This window comes from Mauremys reevesii, linkage group 5, assembly GCF_016161935.1.
Source record: "Mauremys reevesii isolate NIE-2019 linkage group 5, ASM1616193v1, whole genome shotgun sequence".
In the NCBI taxonomy this organism is placed as follows: Eukaryota; Metazoa; Chordata; order Testudines; family Geoemydidae; genus Mauremys; species Mauremys reevesii.
Genome location: NC_052627.1, coordinates 125199633 through 125224043, shown reverse-complemented (window position 1 = coordinate 125224043; position 24411 = coordinate 125199633). Strand labels below are relative to the sequence as shown.

The 24411-nt window shown below is 45.0% G+C and overlaps 1 protein-coding gene across 1 annotated transcript; it reads left to right on the top strand.

Moving 5' to 3' along the window:
* The first annotated feature begins 218 nt into the window (after window positions 1-218).
* On the top strand, window positions 219-13503 carry LOC120406638 (T-cell surface glycoprotein CD8 alpha chain-like). The gene is made up of 5 exons (XM_039541640.1): window positions 219-264; window positions 1102-1476; window positions 5589-5705; window positions 7019-7049; window positions 13241-13503. Exons 1-5 carry the CDS (start codon window positions 219-221, stop codon window positions 13290-13292), a joined length of 621 nt encoding a protein of 206 aa, XP_039397574.1. The 3' UTR covers window positions 13293-13503.
* Window positions 13504-24411: the final 10908 nt, after the last annotated feature.

Sequence of the window (24411 nt, the reverse complement as noted above, 5' to 3'; positions counted from 1 at the left end):
ATATTTTTTACCATGTGCTTACTTAACAGTTTCTGCTTTATTAAATGTCTTTTTTTTTTTCAATGTGGTTCATTTAATTTTGGAGGCTGAGAAACTTTCCTACAATGTTTGCTGACATCACATCCTCCCCCAAAAGCACTATGTCCTATGAAGCCAAACCAGCGAATTCATCTTTGCTCTGCTGCACCTTTCTTGAGAACAGTCGGCACAAGGAGATAATGGCCAGATTCGTTTCTTTGCTGTTTTTTCTCAGTCTGAACTTGTGTGAGTACAGAATCGCTATTTAGTGTAACCTCTTTAAGAAGGGTCATTAATAATGGGAGTTTAGGGTGTCTCTCCAGAGTCATCTGAATGGAGGAGTCAAAATGAATGGGCAAGGAGTCAAAACAAAGATTAAAAAGCAAACAAACCCATCAGATTAATTTTCAGTTTTGTGTTTTACTTTGTTTCTGTGAGCGAATAGAGAAAATGGCCCAGAGCCTGAGCTCAGTCATGCAGGTGCAGCCAGTGGAGTTACTCCAGATTTACTCCAGCATGACTGAGAGCAGAGTCTGGCCCGAGGATTTTTTTGGGTTCCAGCACAGTTAAAACTAATGCATCGTTTTAAAAAACTTGATACCTGTCATTGTAACCTGAGCTTTCACCTAGATGGCTTCTCTGCATCAGATGATCTATTGAACTAGGTTTCAGAGTAGCAGCCGTGTTAGTCTGTATCCGCAAAAAGAACAGGAGTACTTGTGGCACCTTAGAGACTAACAAATTTATTTGAGCATAAGGCTTCGTGGGCTACAGCCCACTTCACTGAACTAGGGCAGCCATTGTAAGGACTTGGGCGATTGCTGAGCACACTGTAGCCCTGAATCCTGGCAGTCACTGAAATGGATTATCCGAGTCTGCCTGAGAGCGTGTTAGTCCCTTAGCCCTGTGCATGTTCTTGGTTCACTGCTCTGGGTGTCTAGGCACTAATCAGCGAGGATGGAGCTTTGAGTGAGGTCTGAGACCCCAGTAAGGAGAATACGGCTTGGGATGGTGCTGAGGACACTCTCTGTGGATGGGTGTGACTGTGCTGATAACTCTGCCGGGTGGATTTCTCTCCCTCAGGCTGCTGCAGATCCCAGAGCCAGGGAAGCAAAATGAGTGTGAGGCTCCGCAACGGCGGCAGCCCCCTCGCCCTGGGAGCCAGAGTGGAGCTGGAGTGTCTGATCTCAGACCACAACCTGTCCAACAGCGGCGTGTCCTGGATGCGCCAGCACAGGGATTCTGCCTTCCAGTTCATCTTGTTCATTTCCTCCCTCAACCGGGTGGCATCAACAGAGAATGGAAAACCACCCGCACGCTTTGAGGCAAAAAGAGAATCCAGCATCTACAGACTGACCGTGAAGTCCTTCCAGGAGCAGGACCAGGGCAGTTATTATTGCATCGTCAAACACAACCAGCGGCTGCACTTCAGCTCCGGGATCCCACTCCACCTGCCAGGTCAGCACCAACCTCACCCCATCTAAGCCCCCTCTGCCTGGGCTGGAGCCCCAGCATTCCCCCTCCCTCCTAGCCCAGCATCATCCTTATCACCCCTCAGACCTGGCCCTTTCTTCCTGTGTGCCCAGGTGGGCAGGTGTCAGGGGTCCCTCCCTGCACAGAACCTTCTGCCCAGGACGCCCCTCTCAATGTTTCACTTTCCCTGAATGTCTCAGCCACGCTGACTCCTGGCATCTGTCTCACCCTCATTCTCTGTCACTGCCCTTCACCTCCACTCATTGCCTGTAACTGCCAGCAGTTGGGTGTCCCTGAGCAGGTTGAGGGTTTCCCCGTAGGGTCCTAGTGATCCCTCTCCTTCAGGAGACTGGAGACAATGGGATAGATGCCTGCTCACTTTCCCCTCCCCGTTCCCAGTCATGCTTCAGCATGGATAATGCCGTGGGAATGATGCTCAAAATACTGGCATCCCCTTCTACCCAACAAACCCCATCACTGACACCCCTTATACCCAACAAACCCCATGTGACCCTGGTCACAATGGGGAGCCAGCTGTGGTCACTTAATTAGGGTGAACTGCAAAGAATGGGGCAGACAATCCCCATAAAGCTGGTGGATATTCCAACACTTAGATTTACCAAGACAGCATAAAACAGCTTCTTTATTACCTCACTGGTTACTCAGAAGTCCAAACAACACAGTTCCCTTAAAGTGATCCAGCCTCAGGCCTCCATCCAGGTACCCATGTCAAAAATGATGATTTCTGAAAATCTTATTTCATCATATAAAAGAAAAGGTTCTACAATCCCAAAGGATCAGATACATTACCCCCAGGTTAACAAATGTTTCAGATCTTACATGCTACAGCCAATTCTTCTTAACTAAACTAAAATGTATTAAAAAAAACAAAGAGCGAGTATGGTTAAAAGATCAATATACAGACAGACATGAGTTCAATTCATTTAGGTGCAGATTCATAGCAGAGATGTTGAGCTTTGTGGTTGCAAAGAGTTCCTTTAGAATTCAGTTCATAGGTCGTAGTCCAATGTCCAAATCTCATATTCAGGGCGTACCAGCATAACTGGGACCTCAGTCTTGTGACTCAAACTTCCCTGATGAAGTCTAAGCAGATCTGAGATGACAGATTCGGGACTCAAGGATCTTTTATACAATTTCATGTCTTTTGACAAGTTGGAATTCCTCAGGGAACAAAAGGTAATTAGGCTGACTTTGAAGGAGGTCCATCACCGGTGCTTAGCTATGCAAATTAACATAATGCCATTTGCTTGTTCCTCCACTATTCACAGTACATTTCAAAGAGAGATGAATACTGAGATATTCCGTGTTTACAATTCATTTACATGATAAGATGTTCTTTTGACCTCTGAATTATCAGAATACAGCATAGACAGGGACTGTTGATTACATTGTCCTTCTTACTCATACATATGTAAATACACAAAAACACAAACATTATCTCCCCACATGTCTTCTGTGGGTTATTTATTTTGCAGGATGTTTAACCCTTTCTAGGCATGCATCACACCCCATCACTCACACCCCCTTCTAGCCAACAAACCCCATCACTGACACCCCTCTCTATCCAACAAACCCCATCACTGACACCCCCTTCTGCCCAAGAAACCCGATCCCTGATACCCCCTTCTACACAACAAACCCCATCATGCCAACTTCTGCCCAACAAACCCATCACTGACACCCCCTTCCACCCAACAAACCCATCACTCACACCCCCTCCCATCCAACAAACCCCATCACTCACACCCCTTCTTCCCAACAAACCCATCACTCACACCCCCTCCCATCCAACAAACCCCATCACTCACACCCCTTCTTCCCAACAAACCCATCACTGACACCTCCTTCTTCCCAACAAACCCCATCACTGACACCCCCTTCTTCCCAACAAACCTCAACCAACCCCTAAACATTAAGAAAAACTTTTAAAAAATCAAACCCCAAACCTTACCCAAGCAGAGTTTTGACCCCAAAATGGGATAAGTGCCAGAGACTCCATGATGTCCACTAGGGGCTTTGCTATTGCTACTGATTTGATGTGGACTGGAAGGTACTCAGATACTATGACGATGGGTGTGACGGGTTGGATCACAGAAACCTTCTTGGGAACTGCCAAGACTACTTCTGCCCCTGCTTTCCCTTTGCCAGCCTGGGATTCCAACACCCGGTCTTGCTGAGCCAGACACACCCGTCTGCTCCAGCACAGACCCAGGGTCCGAACCAAGTGCCCAAAAGCTGCAGACTTAACTGAAAACAGCTCACAGACGTATGCTTGTCTTTAACACTCAGATGCCCAACTCCCAATGGGGTCTAACCCCTGTTGGCCCTCTATAACACTGATAGAGAGATATGCGCAGTGATACCCACCCTCCCAGGTATTAACACATACGCTGAGTTAATTAATAAGTAAAAAGTGATTTTATTAAATACAGAAAGCAGGATTTAAGTGGTTTCAAGTAGTAACAGACAGAACAGAGTGAATTACCAAGTGAAATAAAATAAAACACGCAAACCTATGCCTAATATAACGGAATACAATTGAGTACAGATAAAAATCTCACCCTTGGAGATGTTTCAATAAGTTTCTTTTCTCAGACTGGACACCTTCTAGGCCTGGGCGCAATCCTTTCCCCTGGTCAGGGGCGGCTCCAGGCCCCAGCACGCCAAGCGCGTGCCTGGGGCGGCAAGCCACGGGGGCGCTCTGGTGGTCGCCGCAAGGGCGGCAGGCAGATTGCCTTTGGTGGCATGCCTGCAGAGGGCCCGCTGGTCCCGTGGCTTCGGAGGACCTCCCACAGGCGTGCCGCCGAATCCACGGGACCGGGGACCTCCCGCAGGCAAGCCGCCGAAGGCAGCCTGCCTGCCATGCTTGGGGCGGCAAAATACCTAGAGCCGCCCCTGCCCCTGGTACAGCTCTTGTTCCAGCTCAGGTGGTAGCTAGGGGATTCCTCATGATGGCTGCTCCCTCTTTCCCTGTCCCAACCACTTATATATCTTTTTCATAAAGCATATTCCAGTTACACTATATTCACTCATTAGCATATTTTAATAAAATCGTATAGACTGCACCGTCACGATGGGCAGCAGGATAAAACCAGATAGATAGATAGATAGATAGATGCATTTACTGCTCTTTAGAGTCTGTTCCAGGACTGGGATTGCCCCAGGAGATCCCTACAGAGTAGCCTTGCCTGGGGAAGGAGTTGCTGTCCACATGGGCTATGGGTACCTGGGGGCCCAGCCTCTATTGGCTCTACTGGGGGAGTGAGTCCTGGAGGGAGGGACAGGGGAGTCAGCGAGAGGAGATGAAGGGACAGAGATTGACTTCACTACCTGTTGTTTCCATTCTTGTTTCCAGTACCCCTCACCCCCTTTATGAAGGCAACCAGCCCCCAGCCCAACACCAAGGAACCCAGGGACTGCAAACACTCCCTGAACACAGGAACTGGCTTCAGTTCATCCCCACAGCTTTGGGGGAGCCAGAGCCCCCAGCGGCGGGGCTGGCTGTGATTTCACACACCCTGGCTGCTCACTCTGCACGCAGCATTGGCTCCCAGGCTCTTGCTGGCTGTCCCGGGCTGGACAACCCATTGCAGAGCAATCCCCAGAGCTCCAAGCCGGGCTCACTTCTTATCGTGCACAGCCAGGCATGCCAGGGGGAAAGCCCCGCTCCTGCCCCTTTGCCAGTGCTGGGCTGTGTGGGAAGCGCAGGGCGGACAGGGAGATCCTAAGCCCGGATTTGCCGGCCACATGTTTTCCCTCTGGAGGGAAACCTGGCGGCTCGTTAAACCAGCCCCAGCGATAAATTCAGCGGCTCACGCATGAGCCCCAGCCCCGTCCTCCCCGCTGGGATCGCTGGCGAGTAGCAGAAACGGCTCCCCCCGCTATCGGCCAGCACAGGCCGTCTCTGTCTCCACAGCACGTGGTGGAGCCTGCACCTGTCCCTCCCTCCCCTGCACCCAGTGCATCCTGCACCCCCACCCACCGCCTGATCCCTCCTCTCGGAGCCGAGCCGGGGGCCGGGGGATCGCTGAAGCTCCTGGGTTACTTTTATTTTTTACGCTATTTTGTTTCTGCAGCAAAAGCCCCAAAGAAAGGGCTGGATTTATCCTGTGACTTTTCCATCTGGGTCCCCTTAGCGAGCGTCTGCCTCCTCCTCCTCATTGCCCTGCTGGCCACCATCACGATGTGTCAAAGTAAGTGAGTCCTCTCCATCCGGCTGAGCCAGATACTCCTTAGCTCCCAGGCCAGAGAGCAGCGTTTAACATTAAAATATTGTCAGTGATGGTGAATCCACCATCACCCTTGGTAAATTGTTCCAGTCTTAGTTACTTGCACCATTAAAATGTACAGTACGCCTTATTTCCAGACTGAATTTGTTTAGCATCAGCTTCCAGCCATTGGATTGTGTATTTCTATAACTGGTGAGTGGCAGGGAGATTCCCCCAGCAGAGAGCAGCCAGCCAGGGCCATGAAAATAATTTTGCCCGAAGATGTGGCCTGCTTCTTTGTGCTAAAATAAATGGTTCTCCCATATATTGTGTCAAATACAGCCCTGGTGCAATGTCAGTGGAGTTATGCCAAGGATGACTTTGGCTAAGTGGGCCAGATCCACCGTTGGTATAAATCTGCAGAGCTTCATTGAAGTCAGTGGAGCAATGCTAATTTACACCAGGTGAGGATCTGTCCCAATATGTCTTCTTATCCCAGAGTACGTTGGCAACAGAAATGGATTCCGTGAAGAGGGCACAGGGTGATCTTTACTCAAAAAATCCTCCTTCTTTTTTAGGGTCAGATCTCAGTTACCTTGGGGTAAATTTGGTTGTCCTCTTCTGGCAATCCATGCCGCTTGCCTATTGTAGAAATAAGCACTGCAAACAAATGTTCACTGGCTTTCCAGATTGGTATCGATTGCAATCAGGAACATACAGTCAATGCTCCAGTTCTGAGTTTTAGTCCTGAGTAAAAACCGAAGGCTCAATCCTGCAGCCACTAATCACACGAGTGGCTCTTATTCTTGGGAGCAATTTCATTGACTTCAATAGGACTATGTGCTGGATAAGGACTACTTGCAGGGGCGGCTACAGGCACCAGCGCTCCAAGCTCCGTGAGGGCGGAAGTCAGGCTGCCTTCGGCGGCATGCCTGCGGGAGGTCCGCCGGTCCCGTGGTTTCGGCAGCAATTCGGCGGCGGGTACTGCATGCTGCCGAATCCGCGATACCGGTGGACCTCCCATAGGCGCGCTGCCGAAAGCTGCCTGATTGCCGTGCTTGGGGCAGCATAATACATAGAGCCTCCCTGACTACTTGCCTTGCTTAAGGGTTGCCCAAAAGAAAACTAAAAGAGACAGTGGCTGGACCAAACCTACAGCAAATATAAACTCAAGTCTAGCATGCAGAGGATGATTTCGGAGTGGGGGTGGAATGCCGGTAATGTGTTGCTGCAGCGTCTTTTTTACTGAACAATGACTCGCTCGCTAATTCTTTCAACTTCATCTTTTCTTTTAAAAGAAACCAGAAGACGAAGATGCAAATGTAAAAGGTTGGTAAACTTCCATTTGGGGGCATTTTCTCTTTAGTTCAGTGGCTTCTTGCGCAGCGTGTTATAAAGTAAATTGATACCACAAGCCAAAAAGTCCCACACATCGGCCCCCTCACATGCACACAATATTACTTCTGAGGGTTTGTCTGTGTCGTTAAGTCCGGAAAACCAGCCTTAAGGTTCTTGCTTTAACCCTTTCCCCTTTGTTATTATTATATACCATTGAAATACAGTAGCACCCCATAGAGAGTAGGTACTGTACAGACACACAGGAAGACAGTTCATGCCTCAAAGAGTTTGCAGGCTGCAGACTTTGTGGATATGAATTACAGTAGGCCCTTTCATTAGGGGATCACCCAATGTACCTACCAAATGTTACATGTCTCCGTCAAGGATAATAGGGGAAAGTATAGTTTGTTTTTCCATCAGGCTTGCTGTCACATTGGCCTGTATTATCTAAGGGCTGCAAGGTGCTGAGCCCTCTGGGCCAGATCCCCAAAAATATTTTAGCACATGCATGATCCTATTGAAGACAGTGGGACTACACACATGCTTAAAGCTGAGCTGTACTTAAATCCTTTTCTGGATCAGGGTCAGAGAACTCAGCCCCCTGCAGGATCAAGCCCTAATTGTGTAACAAAAGAAGTGCCATAGTATATACACACAAGGGGACAGTGTTAAGTTTGCTATGGAAACTTGAATCTTCTGAATTTTTGACATCTCAAATGTAAGGCCCATTATCTTGCATTTTTCTGTTCCCAAAACTACTATTGGATTCAAGAGATGCAGGACCTGGCCCACCCGCTTGCATTAACATAGGGTTTGGTGCTATTTTTGGATATCATTTCGTTCCCCCTTTTGCAGATCATTGCATGTTTGGTTATTTGAATAAAACGACGGCACATTCAGATAACCGCACTGTGAAATGTACCTGTGAACAGTAAATAAATAAATACTAATGACAAGTAGCATTCAGGCTCGACCCGACAAGTTCTGTCTGCACAGACTTCATGGGCTCCCCAAGCACCAGGAGCTTGTAAGGTCACGTTCTTATTGTCCAGCTTCAAAGCTATTACCACCATTAAGTGAGACTTTGCAACATCACTGTGTTGACTAATGGGAAACTGAGGCAGGCAGGTTCAAGTAGCTTTAAATGACTTGCCGAAGGCCCACAGAAGATGTTTTAAACAGGGTCAAGTTGCACTTGTGTGAGCCTCATTTTACACTGTCCCAGTGAGTGCTCACTAGGGATTTGCACTGGTGGAACTACATTGGTGCACAAATCCAGACGACAGACAAACCCTAAGTGTCTGGGTTGGGATTAGCATTTAGACGATCTGGACTTAATGATTGCTCAGGGTAGTATTTTCAAACCTCCAGAGCCTTTTCTTTGGCAAATCCAATGTCTGCAGACAAAGCTAAGCTCGCATTCCCCCTTCAGGACCCACATCTGTCAGATTTTAAATTTCAGAACAAGCTATTTGTAAGTTACCAAAATGAACAAATTCATCTGAGAAAAATTAACATCAGAAAAATGCTGTTTTTAATATGTCCGTAATACAGAATGGTTACCAGATTGGTAAAACTTGTTAAAAACGAACTCCTAGGCTGAGATCAAGCATTAGAAATTGCTGCCCAAAGGGTAATGTTTTGTGAAAGGGTTTTAGAATGAAAATGCCTTCTGATCTTTAAATATAACCCTGCTATCACAGCACTGTGACCACATTATAGCAGCTAACCTAAAAATATATATGCCTCTATTATCTCACTCTATCTCCAGTATGAGATATGTATTGCCTTGCAAAGTGCCATTCTAATCCACTGCGGAGTGTGTGTTACAGGCCCCCTCTGTGCTGATCTACAGAGGATGGAAGTTGTTATGGTCAAGAGCTGAGCGCATAATAGATTTTTTTCAGTTTGGCGGTTGAACTGCGGGGGAAATGGTTCAGTTAGAACCAGAACTGAATTTTCGCTGTTTTTCCTTGCCAAACGAAAATATTTTCTTTCGGTTCAAATGAAACATTTTGTTCAACCCAAAACAAGGGGTTTTTTTTGGCTCAGTTCTGGATTGTTTTGGGGTGCCCTTTCCCCTTTCTTTTTGTAAAAGTTAAATTTCAAAACAAAATGCCATTTTGAAACCAAAACGCCATATTTTTTGTTTTGAAATGGCTGAACCGATACACTTCCAACATTTTTTAAAATAAAATTCCAATTGTTTTTGGCGAAAACTATCCACTAACTTTGACCCTAATTTGCAAATAGTTTTGGTGATGTGAAAAAATGTATTTTGTGGTGAAAAAAAAAAATTCACTTAGTTCTATTACAACCCCCAGCTAAAAAGGGCTGATACTTTAGTTCAAGCTATAGCAGCTCTTGCTTTTAGCTCTGGATGTCCCCAGTTCAATCCCTGGTGTGTTGGCCAAGAGGTCATCATGCCACAACGTGGCTTTTTTTCCTGTGTTTGTACAGTACCCAGCTGTAGCGGGGTGACTACCTGCTCCAGCCCGGAAGGGGTTGGAAAAGCCCTGCAGTGGGCTGAGGCTGGGGAAGGTAAAACCCTGGCTGATTGGGGGAAGTGGTTGCAGCTGGGGCCATGCCCCAAACTGAGCAACAGTCCTTATAAGAAGGCCAGGGAAGCCAAAAGCAGCAGTCTCTCTCTGCCTATAGAGGGAGAAGGGCCTGCCTGCAGGGAGCTAGAGACAGGGTACTGGAGTGGAGCAGGGCTGGGGAGAGGCAGAGAAGCTGGGGAGCTCCAGCCTGGAAAGCCCCAGGCTGCAGCCTAGCAGAAGGCAACAGGTACAGGGGGTTGCAGAGGGCAGCCCAGGGGTAGGTCAAGGCAGCAGGTCCAAACCCAACCTTGCCAGTGATGCGTAGGCTGATACTGCAGTTGGCCGCAGGGTATGGCAGCTAGCTGATGACTGGCAGTAGTCTGATAATGAGGTGAAGTGGGGATAGTGGGTGGGGGTTTCCTGGGGAGGGGAGACCCTGAGAGAAAGGGGTTACTTCCAGGGGGCAGCACCCCAGCTAACAGGGCACCAGAGTCCAGAAAGGGACATGGTGGCCAGAGGACAGGGGGATCACTGGCCTGCAGGGGGTGCTCCAGAGCTGGAACGAGCTAATTCCTGGAAGTCACGAGCAGGAGGTGCCATAGGGGTGAGTCTACACCAGCACAATGGGGCCTTGGTCCATGACTGGGACTCCTAGGTGCTACTGTAATAAATAATAAAAATATTGCCTGTTTGCCTACCCAAAACTCCCATTGAAATTACTATGCTGTGTTAATATGGGAAAAACCTAACAGCAGAACAATGGAGTGTAGAACCAACAGTGTGAGATTCCAAGTGCCTCAGGAAATACAATTTTTCTGGCATGCACAGAAAAATCTATTTTAATTACTTACATTTCCATTATTTTAAAACTTTTCCCCCAAACAACTTAGCAAAGCAATTATGCCTTAATGCATCAAGTTCATCTGTTGATATGTCATTTGTGCACAAAATGAAATCTTGGGAAAATGGGAACAAGTACCGGTATGTATGTTTTTCCCAGCTCCATTCAAAAACAGCTGAATGGATTGTACTCAAACTTCCCCAGGAATTCACCTGACGGCTGACCAAAGCTTGGAAAGCTTCAGGCCAGAAGGAACATCTTGGAGAATGTTTGAGCTAGGAGCTGTTAAAGGGCAAGTTCCAGTTTTCTTTTTGCAGCGTGAGGCATTTAAACCTTACACTTTACTGTAGTGAATAAAAGGAATATCACAGACATGGATGGGAAATGAGAATTAAAGGCCCTGTCCTGAAAACCTTTATTCACTGGAGTAGTCCTTGCTCTGGTGAGCAGTTCACTGATTTCAATAACAGCTCTTCAGAAGTCAGTGGTACGACGCAGAGTATGTCTAAACTACCTGCCGGATCGGCGAGCAGCAATCAGTCCAGCGGGGGTCGATTTATTTGTGTCGCGATAAATCAACCCCCGAGCACTCTCCTGTCGACTCCTGTACTCCACCAAGCCGAGAGGCACAGGTGGAGTCGATGGGGGAACGTCAGCAGTCGACTCACTGCAATGAAGATACCACAGTGAGTAGATCTAAGTATGTCAAACTCAGCTACGTTACTGAAGTAACTTAGATCAATTCCCCCGTCCCCTCCTTCCCCTCCCTCCCCCCCAGTGTAAACCAGGGCTAAGACGATCAAGGACTGCTTCTCAACAGGATCTGGCTCCAGGACTAGCACTAGCAACTTCAGGGGTTATTTTTTCCACTGCAAATGAATTTTCAGTGAAAATATGCACTGTACCCTGAGCTAGGTCTTCCGCTGCTGTAAACAAGCGTACATCCAAAGGCCCTGGAGAGGTGCAGATTTCCACTGCTTGAGGATCTGACACACTAGACTTTCCTTTTAGCTGAACTTGATGAAGCAGGTTACTACAGAAAGTGATTCCAGACATTACATTGACAATCCTGGGCCTGATCCTGTCTCTGCACTTCCTGCAAGGTGACAAGGGCCTGAAGTGAATGGGGGTGGGTTGTTGTTTCTTTTCCCCGCTTTGCCGCCCCACAGGTTTTTTGTGTGTGTGCTTTTCTGCTCCGGCCGCCCCACAGGTTTTGTGTGTGCGTGTGTGCGCTTTGCCGCGCCGGCCGCCCCAAAGGTGGTTTTATTTTCTTAATTTTTTTTTGCTTGGGGCGGCAAAAAAGCCAGAGCCGGCCCTGCTTATTAAAGTCAACATCCACTTATTTATTCTTTTGAATTAGGCTTAGTGCAAATGGACTAGCAAATGAATAGTAAAAACAGGTATGACTGCTTGATTTAAGGCTATTTACTTCGTATATTTTGATGTGTGATGTTGACAATTTGTGTTTTAATGGTTTATAAAGCTCGAACTTTTTAAATCTCAACATCTAATGTCATGAAATAACTGTGTCCCTCATAATTTCCCACAACTGTGAAAATTTAAATTGATAAAAATAGAAAAAAGTCTCAAAACCCATAAATTGTGCAACTGTGAATGTATAAATTGATAAAAATCTAAAACTGCTTTAAAATAGATGTTGACATTCTCTTTCAAAATTATAAAAAAAAAAAAAAAAAATCAAATTCTGCCAAGCCTACTTATGTTTGATACAAGACTTCTCTACAAAGAACACATTTTGATCTGTGGTTCTTAAACATTTACATATCTTCCTAAGATCAGAAGCGTCCCAGGGACCACGTGCCCTTTCCCCCTCCAAGTGCAGAAGCCACACCTGCCTTGCAAAAACCATGAATCTTAGCTATGTGAAAAAGTAATAGCAGGACAGTATAGCAAATAAACTTGCTCTGACATGGTTCGTACTGACAGCTTAGTTACTTCCCTCCCTTTTTCTTGTGCCTATTTCCTGTTCTCTGCGCAGGACCTTACAGTACATTGTACTGGATTTTCCCCCAGTTGTCTGCAGCCCCCACTGCCCTAATCAATCCAGGTCACTTTGCATTATAGTTCTCTTCTCTGAGTGCTTGTTACTCCTCCAGGCCTGGCACAGCGGACAAATTTGATCATGGTTGTACTTCCTTCAAAAAAGCCACAAGCCAATTCCTGCCATTTTATCAAAAGTCTCATAATATTTAATGTTAAGGTGCTAACTCCAGGAGTCAGGTGATTATGTAAGAGCCTCGGCTTTCAATAAAAAAAAAGACATTTCTAGCCCTCATGATCTCAGAGAATGCCTGAAAACATAATCTGAGTGTATCCCAAAGGCTCAGAAACCAGAGGCAAATAAAAAGAATCCAAAATGCATTATTTTTTTAAAAATCTCATGTTTTTAAAGGCAGTCGCATGATTACTGGGGCCCTGACTCATGATTTTTGATGTTTGGGATTGGCAATACCATGTCACAAAGAACAATACGAAGCAGCTGTACAGGATGCAGATTGGGGACTGATTTGTTGATCGAAAAGCCTTTGTAAGGTCCTGAAAGAGTTATGGAGTGGGCTACAGCAAGCAGAAGGTGTCACTAGTTGACGACTGGCGGATGCTTCACCAGTGTGACGTGTACCCGGAAATATACCATGGCCTACAACTTGAGACCCATTGGTTTAGATGAAGGCCAGATGAGCTGACCAATGCTGGTGGATCTTGCTTTTTTACAGAACTCATTTTCTTGTTCACTTCACATCCAAATAAATTGTAAACGTTGCCTTTTCCTCTCTCCTTAGGCCTATGAATAGGAGCAATGGAAAACCTAGCATGCCAAACAGATACGTGTAATGTGACTGAGCCATTTGCATCTGGATCTCCAAACGAGAGCTGTCTCTGCATAAACAAACCCTACGTCCATTTCCATTACTCATTCTGGTCCTCACTTTATTTTTTAAATTGTTCTTGTACTTTCTATTCTGTTAATTTTTAAAAGGCAAACTGTTCAAAAAGAGCATATAGATAATGCTGGACACCAGCCACTTCCTACATCAATTCTATTGCCTGGATTTTAAAATGTAGCTTCCTCCAAAATTTTGTTGGTTGAATCTTTCAAACGGGTTTCAAAGTCATAAAAAAGCAAAGCAAAGCCCCCACTTACTGAAATCTGTGGTGCAAATCCTGAGATTTTTATTCTCCTTACTCAGTTATATACCAATTGACTTCAACAGCTAAGTAAAGACCTCAATGTTCAGTCTGTTGGGGAATTTTGCCTGCATAAAAACCGGAGTAAAGACTGCCAGATTAGGCCTGCCACGACAAAGTGTGTGATCCTGCAGCAACTGAAGACAGTGGTAAAGCTCTCATTCACTTCAGTGATGCAGGACTGGGGCCTTTGTGAAGACATTTTTATTTGTGATGCTGTCTACAATGGGGAAAGGAGATAAAAGGTATTTAATCTAATGAGCATCCCAATGCCAAGCTAACTGGTAGTGGGGCATTAGCACAGGCTAATTTTAATTTTTTAATTTTAAAATGGGGCAAAAAGCCAGATAAGTTTGAACAATCACAGAGTTTAGTATCAACAACTGGCTAAAATCAATGAAACTGTAAAACTTTTAGAAGACATGATGCAGGGTTGAAAGGGCAAATGCTAAAAAGGGCTGTTATTCCTTTTACAGTACTAAAGACTGCAGGCTCTAGCATTCTGCCCTTACTCAGGTAGACTCTCACTGACTTCAGTGGGAGTTTTGACTGATCAAGGTATGCAGGATTCATCCTATTTCTAGGCACCCACAGGTGAGTGGCAAAAGAGTAAATCTAAGCCCACTCTCCCTTCCACAAACCAGTGTTTTAAGCACAGAATGAAAGATCTTAGGCCTGGTCTACACTAGGGTGGGGGGGGGGGGGTCGAACTAAGGTACGCGACTTCAGCTACGCGAATAGCATAGCTGAAGTCGAACTACCTTAGTTCGAACTTCTTACCTGTCCAGACGCTGCGGGATCGAAGTCCGCGGCTCCCCCGTTGACTCCGCCACCGCCATTCGCGGTGGTGGAGTTCCGGAGTCAACGGGAGTGTGTTCGGAGTTCGAACTATCGCATCTAGCCGGCAGGTAAGTATAGACCTACCCTTAGTTTTTTCAACTATGTAGTTGATGTAAATATTTTCTTGCTATAATTGCCATAAAGTTTTTTTCAATACTTCTGTTCCCAGCAATCAGTATAAATACTGTGGAACAATTCAACCATACTTCTAGATAGTCTCATTAAAGTACATTTCCTTTTCCTCTTCTTAGCCTCAGAAAAGTTAAACAACTAAATAAAAATATAAATGACCTTTTTGCTGAGAGATTTGAATAACAGAAGAAAGGTGTTGCTGTGGTTAAAAATATAGGACTAGGCTTCAGAAGACCTAGGTTCAAATCCCAGCTTTACCACAGTCTGTAACCTTAATTTCTCTCTGCCTCAGTTTCCCATCTGCAAAATGGGGACAATAATACTTCCACACCTTGCTGTCATGCTAAACCTGTAAATACTGTGGGGATAAAGGCCTTATAAGTCTGTAAATACAAGATGTTGACTGGCAAGAGAGATCTCTTACTATATATTTATACACAAATCAGCCAGGCAAAATGTTCCATCTGTATTGGCACTACCACAGTAACACAATCCAAATCCACTTCTAACATCCCCAGCGTCTCTCTTCTTAAACAATGAATCTGGTAATAAGTGGCCCCAATTTAGTAAAGTCCTTAAGCTTGTGCCTATCTCAAGACTCGTAAGTAGTCCCATTCACTAGACCACGAAATCCTTTGTGACAGACGTTGATATACCATGTAATAATCTATGAAAACTGAGATATAATAATATTATGAACACTGCATGTGACCTGTTCTGTAAAGGGAAGTTACAGTAGAGTATGGTGGGTTATTGGAATTTCCTGAATGAATGTATCAGTGTGACTTAATAGGGGGTTGTGAGAAAAGCAAGCAGGAAAGCAACAAAATAGCTAGAGGTAAGCAACCCTCCCAACAAACACAGCGGGGTCAGGGAGGGAGGGAGTGTGAGGGGCAATTGTAAGACTGGCATTCCTCCAGGCCAAAGTGACATAGCTGTTCTGCTATCAGAGGGCTATAAACAGATAAGTCTCCTCCCGGAGAAGGAGGATCAATTGTCAGCATGTGTGACAGACCCAGGGAGAGGCTCTATGGAGGAGTCTGAAAGATTAGGATCTTTCCCCAGATCCAGGGAATGGTAAGCCTTAGGGAAAGACAGGCTAGCATGTAGGGTGTTGATTGTTTTAAGATTTGTTTTGTCTGAAAGCCTTTTGTCATTCATTCATTCATGCAGATCTCCATAGTCTTCTATCCTGGGCCATTCGGGTTCCACTGCAGTGCCTGTCTGGTGATGTTGGTTGGCTCTTCTAATTTCTTCCTCTGCTGGGAGTTGATGGGTACTAAATAAATAATACATTGCTTGACGAATGCTGCCTGGTCACTAATTATCATTGTCATTGCTCCAGAGGGGATGGAACTGCAGGCATTGAGGATAAATCAGACCTGCCGAGGTAACCACGGTTGATCACAGGGGACTGCAGAGTGGGAGAATCACATGATTCTATGCCAAGAGAGGTGATGGCGTGAGGCCCAAGACCTGAGAGGGGTGCATGTGATGAGACCAGAAGGAGTCAGAGGTGCAGTTAGCTCAATAACTTGGACAACTTTGTTACGCGATGCATGTAGAACTCATTGCCACAAGATATTATTGAAGCCAAGAGCATAGCAAGATTCAAAAAATAACTAGACATATATAGTTAGTTATATTGCAGTAGCACCTAGAGGCCCCATTTGTTAAATGCTTTACTTACACATCATAAGAGACAGTGCCTGCCCCAGAATTTATAGTCTACATATACAAAGGGGAGGAAGAGCGATAGAGGCACAGAGCGGGGAAATGACTTGCCCAAGCTCACAGAGGAGGTCAGGGGCAAAGCTGGGAGTAGCACCCAGATCTCCTTACACCCAGTCCATTGCCATAGCCTCTGGACAATAGTGCCTCATTGAGTGTATTCACAGTTACAGTAGACAGATTTTTTTGTTAACGTTTGATAAGAAGGGAGCATATACATTCATGCTGCAGGGCATAAGCCAACTTCTAGCTTACAAGAGGTTCAGAAGAACCTTCCCCTTTGGGGAGATTATTTCAAAATTGTCCACCAAAGCATTTCTGATAGTTTCCTCTGAAGCATCTGGCCACTGTCAAAGACAGATACTAGACTAGAAGGAACCCTAGCCTGATCCAGTAAGGCATCTCCTCTGTTCCTAAGAGAAGCTGTACTCTGGGTTGATACTTTCCCCTAAGGAATAATGGGGGGCTCAGAAATAGTCTCTGCACCTAAAACTATATATTTGGGGTCTGTAAAACAGGTATTATAATCTCACTGCACTGAGCTCAGACTAAGAGAGTTGAGCTGTCGTAAATAGAAACGTAGAAAATCTCACTAGCTGGAACTTTTTAAAAAGTTTTGTCCTTTTCTTTCCCCCACACATCAAAACAAAGGCCGAGGTGGGTTGCTCTATTCAGTAGTAGCATTTGTCATTTTAAAAACAATAATCTAACCACTTTTTACAGTAACTGAGAGAAAGATCAGAGAACCCCTCCAGCTGTGACATCCCCTGAGAGCTGTGTGCTCATCGAGGCATTTTAATGACATTATGTTAACCGCACAACTAAAGGCCACCTAGTTTGTGTTGGTTTTCAGAACCCGAAGAGAAATTGGTGGCCTTTGTATCTGTTTACACCTATTGCGTATTTACAAGGGCCTCCATGCCTGTCTCTAAAACTACAGGCAATCAGCATAGTCTAGTGACTGGGAAACCTATCATGGGAAATCCTACTATCAGCCTTGCCACTGAGTTGTTTTCAAACCACAACTTCTCTGTGCTTTAGTTCCTGCTGCTTTAAAGACCTAGCCTTGTCAAGATCTCGAGTGTTTTAGAAACTGCTGTATCAGTGCAAAGTATTATAACTGCAGTGTGTTCTCGTGAGTGGTAGGAGTAATGCCTAGTGCCACAAACTGTACAGTTGTCCAAACATTAAGCAAGTGAACATCACTCCAAAGAAGGCCCTTTTTCTGGCGAAATCCCTAGGGTCCAGGGCGTCTGACCACAGCAAGGCTTGGCCAAATGCACCCAATCAAATCTCTGTCTGAGTCCTTCCTCAAGTGACATGTTGGAGCTGTGGAACCCACAGAAGTAGCCTCTCAGGCTCTCTCTGAGGAGCTTGGATTCTGAGGTCTCTTGAGTTATTTCTGGGACTTCCTACAGGGCATCTTTCTCCAGAGACCAACCCTTCCAGTTCTCCGTGGAACCACCAAACTTCAGATCTGAGGCAGGTTTCACAGCCGTGCCACTTGGGCCTGGAGAGCTTCACTTTGCAGAAGACCTCTCCAGCTCTGGAGTTGTTAAAGCTCCCTCACACCAGAAAGTTTTAGAGCCTTGCTTGGTAATTCTTTGGAAAGAGGCCAGGACACTGGGCAATTCTTTGCTGAATAGCCTTTTCCTAACCGAGACATACCCTGTACTCATCAGAGGATGGGAATTTGCTGGGAACGTGGTGCATCTCTTCAGCTCATTGATTGTTTGATATTTTGCCAGATCCACAATAATAACCAGATCCAAAAGGATCTTATAAACTTAACAACATATGAAATAATTTTTTTTTAAAGTTCACAATAGAGTGAAGCACAGAACTAGCTCCAGGGCAGAGATTTCACACCATTTTCCCGCACAGAGCAAGAGGAGGGAAAAGTATCTAGATCACTGAGTTTGGCACAGAAAGAGGAACTGGGGAGTAGAGGAACTGGGTTAATTATAGCATCAACCCAGAGATGGTAGGCATGAGGAACATACCTGCATTTCCAACCATAAGGCTTGAAAAGGTTCCATGGTCCGACAGCTAGGCACCCAGGCCTACGTTTTCAAAAGTGACTCATGGTTTTAGGTGCCAAGGTCAGGCCACCCTGATGGAGCCTGATTGCCAGAAAGCACTGAACATCTGCCCTCTAAAAATCAGGCCCTAAACACTGAGGCATCCAAAATCACTAGTCACTTTTGAAAATTTAGTCTACAAATACCTACTGTAGGGCTCTGGGAAAGAGAACCAATCCTTTTCTCATATCCACACTGGCTCTCTTAAACTCTACTCACACTGGATTAGCATCCGCAATGATCCCTGACGTGTACAGAAAAGTGCTGCAGGAATATGGTAAAATGTGCTCATCGTGTATTTTTTGTCACAAAGAGAGAGATTATATTATGCACAGTTATTAACGTCTTTTCAATCAATGACCTGAAGAAGAGCTCTGTGGAACTCGAAAGTTTGTTTCTTTCACCAACAGAAGTTGGTCCAGTAAAAGATATTACCTCACCTACCTTGTCTCTCTCACATCCTTAAAATAGCATTTGCTGTTCACAAACTGCACTCTGCTGGCCAGAAGTTAAATAGCACCATAAGTATTTTCTCCTCAGGAGCATTCTCAAGTGCGTAGCACAGCTGTAGCTGCTGTAAAAAGAACAGCATTTGAGATTACACAGCCAAATGCAGCAATTGTTCCTTTTCTAGATGCCAGTCCAAATCCAGGTTATTTGGTCTGATGCCCAAAAATGCATTCCCCTTCCTAGACTCCTTCCTAAAGATAAAGCTAAGTAACACCTCACCTTTTAAAATAACCAGTCTTCATGGATACACTGATGAGCCTAGCAAGATCTCCATGATTTTTGAGCTTAAAGAAGCCTCTTGTCACAATACTTATGCAACACGTTCCTTCTTTCAAGGCCAGAGCTAACTGTTTCAGAGGGAAGGGAAGGATATTTAGCTCAAAAATCTCAGCATCCCTGACAGGAAAAGCGTATTTACCCTCCTCCACACCACTGGCTTGCCAGGATACAATGGGACTGTGCATTGCAAGGTTACAGGCAATTGCACTAATTATTTCACATTCACCATATTTTCTAGTTACATTGATTATAAATTTAAGGCAAAGGTGGTGACTCTGTTGAAGGGTATGTTGCTACTTTAAGAGAACAGAGAAATAGGGAGTACATATATATATATATATATTGTTTACCAAAGAACATGGGATCAGTGCTACTTATACACACACACTGTCTATGAATGTGAGATTCTTAAATATCCACATGAAAACAAACCATTCTATTCTGTGTTATAAATTAGTTGGTTCCACATCACCCCTCTCCCGCCCCCAGCACTCTCTGCTGCACTATCTCCCCCAATCCAGCCCCATGGCATCACTCTGGTGGTGGGGTAGGCAGATCAAGACAGCCGAGTCATGTTCATTGCTCTCTGTCCCCATGGAGAATCCCCAGACTAGATTACACAGACAGAGGCTGCATTATCTTTCCCATAGAGCTCCAAGCTGGGGGTCCTGAGTGCAGCCATGGCCAGAGAGATCCCATGGTAGGTGGGGCTTCAGTGAAGCGGTATTTCCAGAAAGGATGCCAGGGACCAGGGCTATTGTGGTGGCACAGGACCCCTGGGGAGCAGAGCTTCTGGCCTTTCCCATGGTAGGTGGGGCTAGAACATCTGCTTCCCTCAGTACTACAACACAAGGAACAAAGCTTGGAGCAGCATGGAGGAATCTCTGAAAGGGATTCTCACAGAAATTCCCTCCCTTAGAGCCCTCTCCTCAGGTCTTACAGCAGGTGGAGATAATCTGGGCCCTGGGTTTATAAAGTAACATTTCATCACCATTAAAATGGGAGAAGCTCACAGCGAATGCAAGGGAGAATGAGGGAGCTGGAAGAAGAATGCTCTGACTTCCATGTCTGATATTACTGTGCAGCTCTTATAGTGAATCGCTCTGTGGAGCATTTACATCATACGGTGTTGTCTCTCTTATTTCCAGCCACTAAATTACATCAAAGACTGCTGTAGACTCATTAAATGCTCCAACCATTTTTCCATGTAAGCACTTTCTGGATTTGCTACAAGGGACATTATTGCAATGGCACGTGGGAGAAGCCCTCACAAACGGGAAGGGAGATGTCTTATGAACCTTCACAGTATTTAAATATGGTTCATGCTATGAAAGTGCTTGAGAACCCCTATCCCATTGCTTTAAAACAATGGGTATTTAAAATATTATTTTAAAAAAAAACCCCACCTGCTAGCACCATCTCTTGGAGGCGGGGGTGAAAAACTACAAATAATTCCTGTTAAAGCAAATGCAGATTGCTTTTACCAGGAACGGGACTGCAAAGGACTTAGTACACATAATGCAAAATCAGGGTATGATGAAAATAGTAAAGCTATTGTTTTAATTATTTCCATTTAAATATATTTATAGACAGGCATTAGATAAAAGGCAAAACATGAAGGTGTGGTATAAAGATTCTGGTGGCATGGCTGAATGACTCATACCTGCCTCACATTCAGTGAGGATGAGGGAAGATGAATAAGGTCGATGGTCTCCTCATACTGCAAGGTTGCGACTCTGGCCTAGGCTTTTCCATTCTTCCTGCACAAACTGCGCACCTTCTAACTCGCTGGGTGACAGAATGAACACGAGACAGCTGCTCCACAGGAACTGGACTCACACAAAGCTAGCATTCCCAGAGTCCCAAGCAGGAAGAAGCTTGTTCACAGTAAAACAACCTGTTGAGAAATACTCAAGAGGCAAGAGAGAATGTCATATTTAGGGCCCTAAAAACCGGTCACGGACTGTGAAATCTAGTCTTTTGTGTACTTTTACCCTATCCTCTACAGATTTCACCAGCATTTCTCAAACTGGGGGTCCTGACTCAAAAGGAGAGGTTCCAGGGTTATTGTAGGGGGGATGCTGTATTGCTACCCTTCTGCCTTCAGAGCTGGGTGTCTGGAGAGTGGCAGTTGCTGGCCAGGCACCCAGCTCTGAAGGCAGCACCACCGTTTGCAGCAGCGCAGAAGCAAGAACACCAATACCATGCCACGCCACCCTTACTTCTGCACTGCTGCCTTCAGAGCTGGGATGTCTGGCTGAGGGCCCAGCTCCGAAGGCAGCAGCAGAGAAGTAAGGGTGGCAATATTGTCCCATGCCATCCTTACTTCTGCGCTGCTGCAAACGGTGGCGCTGCCTTCAGTGCTGGGCTCCCAGCCAGCAGCAGAATAGAAATAATGGTGGCAATACTGTGACCCCCATACAATAGCCTGGCAACTCCCCCACAGCTCCCTTTTGGGTCAGGACCCTACACCTGTTACACCACCATGAAATTTCAGATTTAAATATCTGAAATCATGACATTTATTATTTTTAAAATCCTGTCACCGTGAAATTGAACAAAAGAGACCATGAATTTGATAGGGTCCTATCATATTGGGTCTGACCAATGGTCCATGTAGCCCAGGATCCTGTATTGCAACAGTGGCCGGTGCCAGAAGGGATTCAGACGGAATTAATAGAACAGGGCAATTATCAAGTGATCCATCCTATTGTCCAGTCCCAGCTTCTAGAAGTCAGAGGTTTAGGGACACCCAGAGCATGGGGATGCATCCCTGACCATCCCTAACAGCCATTCCTGGACCTATCCTCCATTAATTTATCTAATTCTTTTTTTAACCCAATTATACTTTTAGTCTTCACAACATCCCCTCGCAATGAATTCCACAGGTTGACTGCATTGTGTGAAGTGCTTCCTTATGTTAGTTTTAAACCTCCCACCTATTAAATTGGGTGACCCCTGATTCTTGTGAAAGGTAAATAACACCTCCCTATTCACTTCCTCCACATCAGTCATGATTTTATAGACCTCCATCATATCCCCCCTCAGTCATCTCTTTTCTTAGATGAACTGTTCCAGTCTTTTTAATCTCTCCTCATATGGAAGCTGTTCCATCCCCCTAATCATTTTTGTTGCTCTTCTCTGCACCTTTTCCAGTTCTAATATATCTTTTGTGAGATGGGACGACCAGAACTGCATGCAGTATTCAAGGAGTGGGTGTACCATGGATTTATATAGTGGCATTTTGATATTTTCTGTCTCATTATCTATTCCTTTCCCTATGGTTCTTAATATTGGCAGCTTTTTTGCCTGCTCCTGCACATTGAGCAGATATTTTCAGAGAACTAGCCCTGCCGATGCCATGAACTTTTCTTGAGTGGTAACACCTAATTTAGACCCCAGCATTTTGTATGGAGAATTGGGATTATGTTTTCCAAGCTGCATTACTTTGCACTTAAAAGAGCCCAAATGCCCTGACAGGGAACAGCTCCACTCAGGCACTATCAACTTTATCAGACTCCAGCTGGAGGACCCTAATCAACGCACTGATATGGGAAAGCAACACTTACTGCATCGAAGCAAGATAAAGAGCCCCTGCATGTAGCCAGAAAGGGGACATTTTGGTTGGTGTTCTCAACTGCATTCAACATCATAAACCACATGCAGTGTGGGAAAAGCAGCAGGCAGAGCTCAAAGCTAGTCCAGCGTTGAAGAACACACAGGGTTCCATATATGGGAAAAGCAGCAGGCGGAGCACTAACCAGGCCCAGGTGCTTGGTGCTGCTCTGCTTTCTTTGCGCCACTCAGGCAATGCAAAGGAAATGGAAATTGCCCACAAGGTCCCAGCTAGGGAGATCCTGGAGGAAGGGCCAGCGGGCTACTCTGAAACCAGTCTTTTTAGGGACAATCAGCTGCCATGAGTTAGAAACTGGTCCTTGCACGCCAGGATAGAGCCAGATGGAGAATCAGAGAACAAAAACCGGTTCCCTGGTAATCCCTATCTCTGTCCCCAGGCCTGAGCATGTTTTGATTACACAGGAGAATCTACCTACTTAATACAAATGGCACCATTTGTATGTTATGAACAATTCTCTGTTCAGGACACCACATAAATTAGCTTCTGTTTATGGTGATCCCACTGCACCAGCATTATAGATAGCACTGTATGTTACAAAGTGGAAAGATACAACAACATTTTTTTAAATTACATTTACATCATTTTTCTTTACAATACACATGCTATTTTGCTGAAATGCCAAATAAAGCAATTCCACTCAAGATAAAGGTTAAAAGTAACTTCACCAAGACTAAAAATCTACATTAAAAATAATATCCTCACCCGTTTATTGTTGATTTCACCACTTAGCCTCATTTTTTTTAAGTCAGTATGAATACAATTTAATTGCAGAAAAAAGTCACACACACACAGCTCTATTTTTTCCACATACATACTGAACACATATTCAAAGTTTAATGTGTCTTGGTTTGCTCCTCTTGTCTCATTCAGAGTGTCCATTGCCACTGAGCCCAAGTCCATCTCTTAAATCAGACGAAACAGGGATGCAAAAATGTAGATTTCTCAGTGATGTTCTTCTCTGTCGTGCATTGTACTAGTGCATTCAAACAGTGTGTCAGAATTCAATCAGATAAGCTGGGGGGGGGATTATTACACAATACAGAAATATATTTTTACATGTATCTTAACATGCCATATGGCTGCTTGCCCTACTATAGTACAGTGCAATAAATACAAATATATTAACACTAGAAAAGGTTTAACTGCCATGATCTACATCTGGTTTATGAGTACAAATTCACCTAGTCAACGATATAACAAACTGAGCAGGAAAAAGTGGCACTGGCAGTAATAGTCTAGTACGAAATGCAAGGCTAGAAGCAAAGTGTTTTCAAGCTACAGAAAATTTGCTAGCTTCTAATATGAGGATGTAGAGCCCAATCCTGCAAGGTGCAGATTTGTGATCAGTAGATTGCATCAGGACGTGGGTGGTTGTTTTTTTCCAATTTAACAATGAATACTCTGACCGTTTATTTGGCTTTGCTAATCGTTTATAAATAACACACTCTGTCTATTAAACTATACAGCAACATGACATTATAGCCTAATCCTGAATGCAAAGTTCAAAGAACGTGACTACAAAGGCCAAAGAGCAAGTGTCATTGACTAAAAGCAC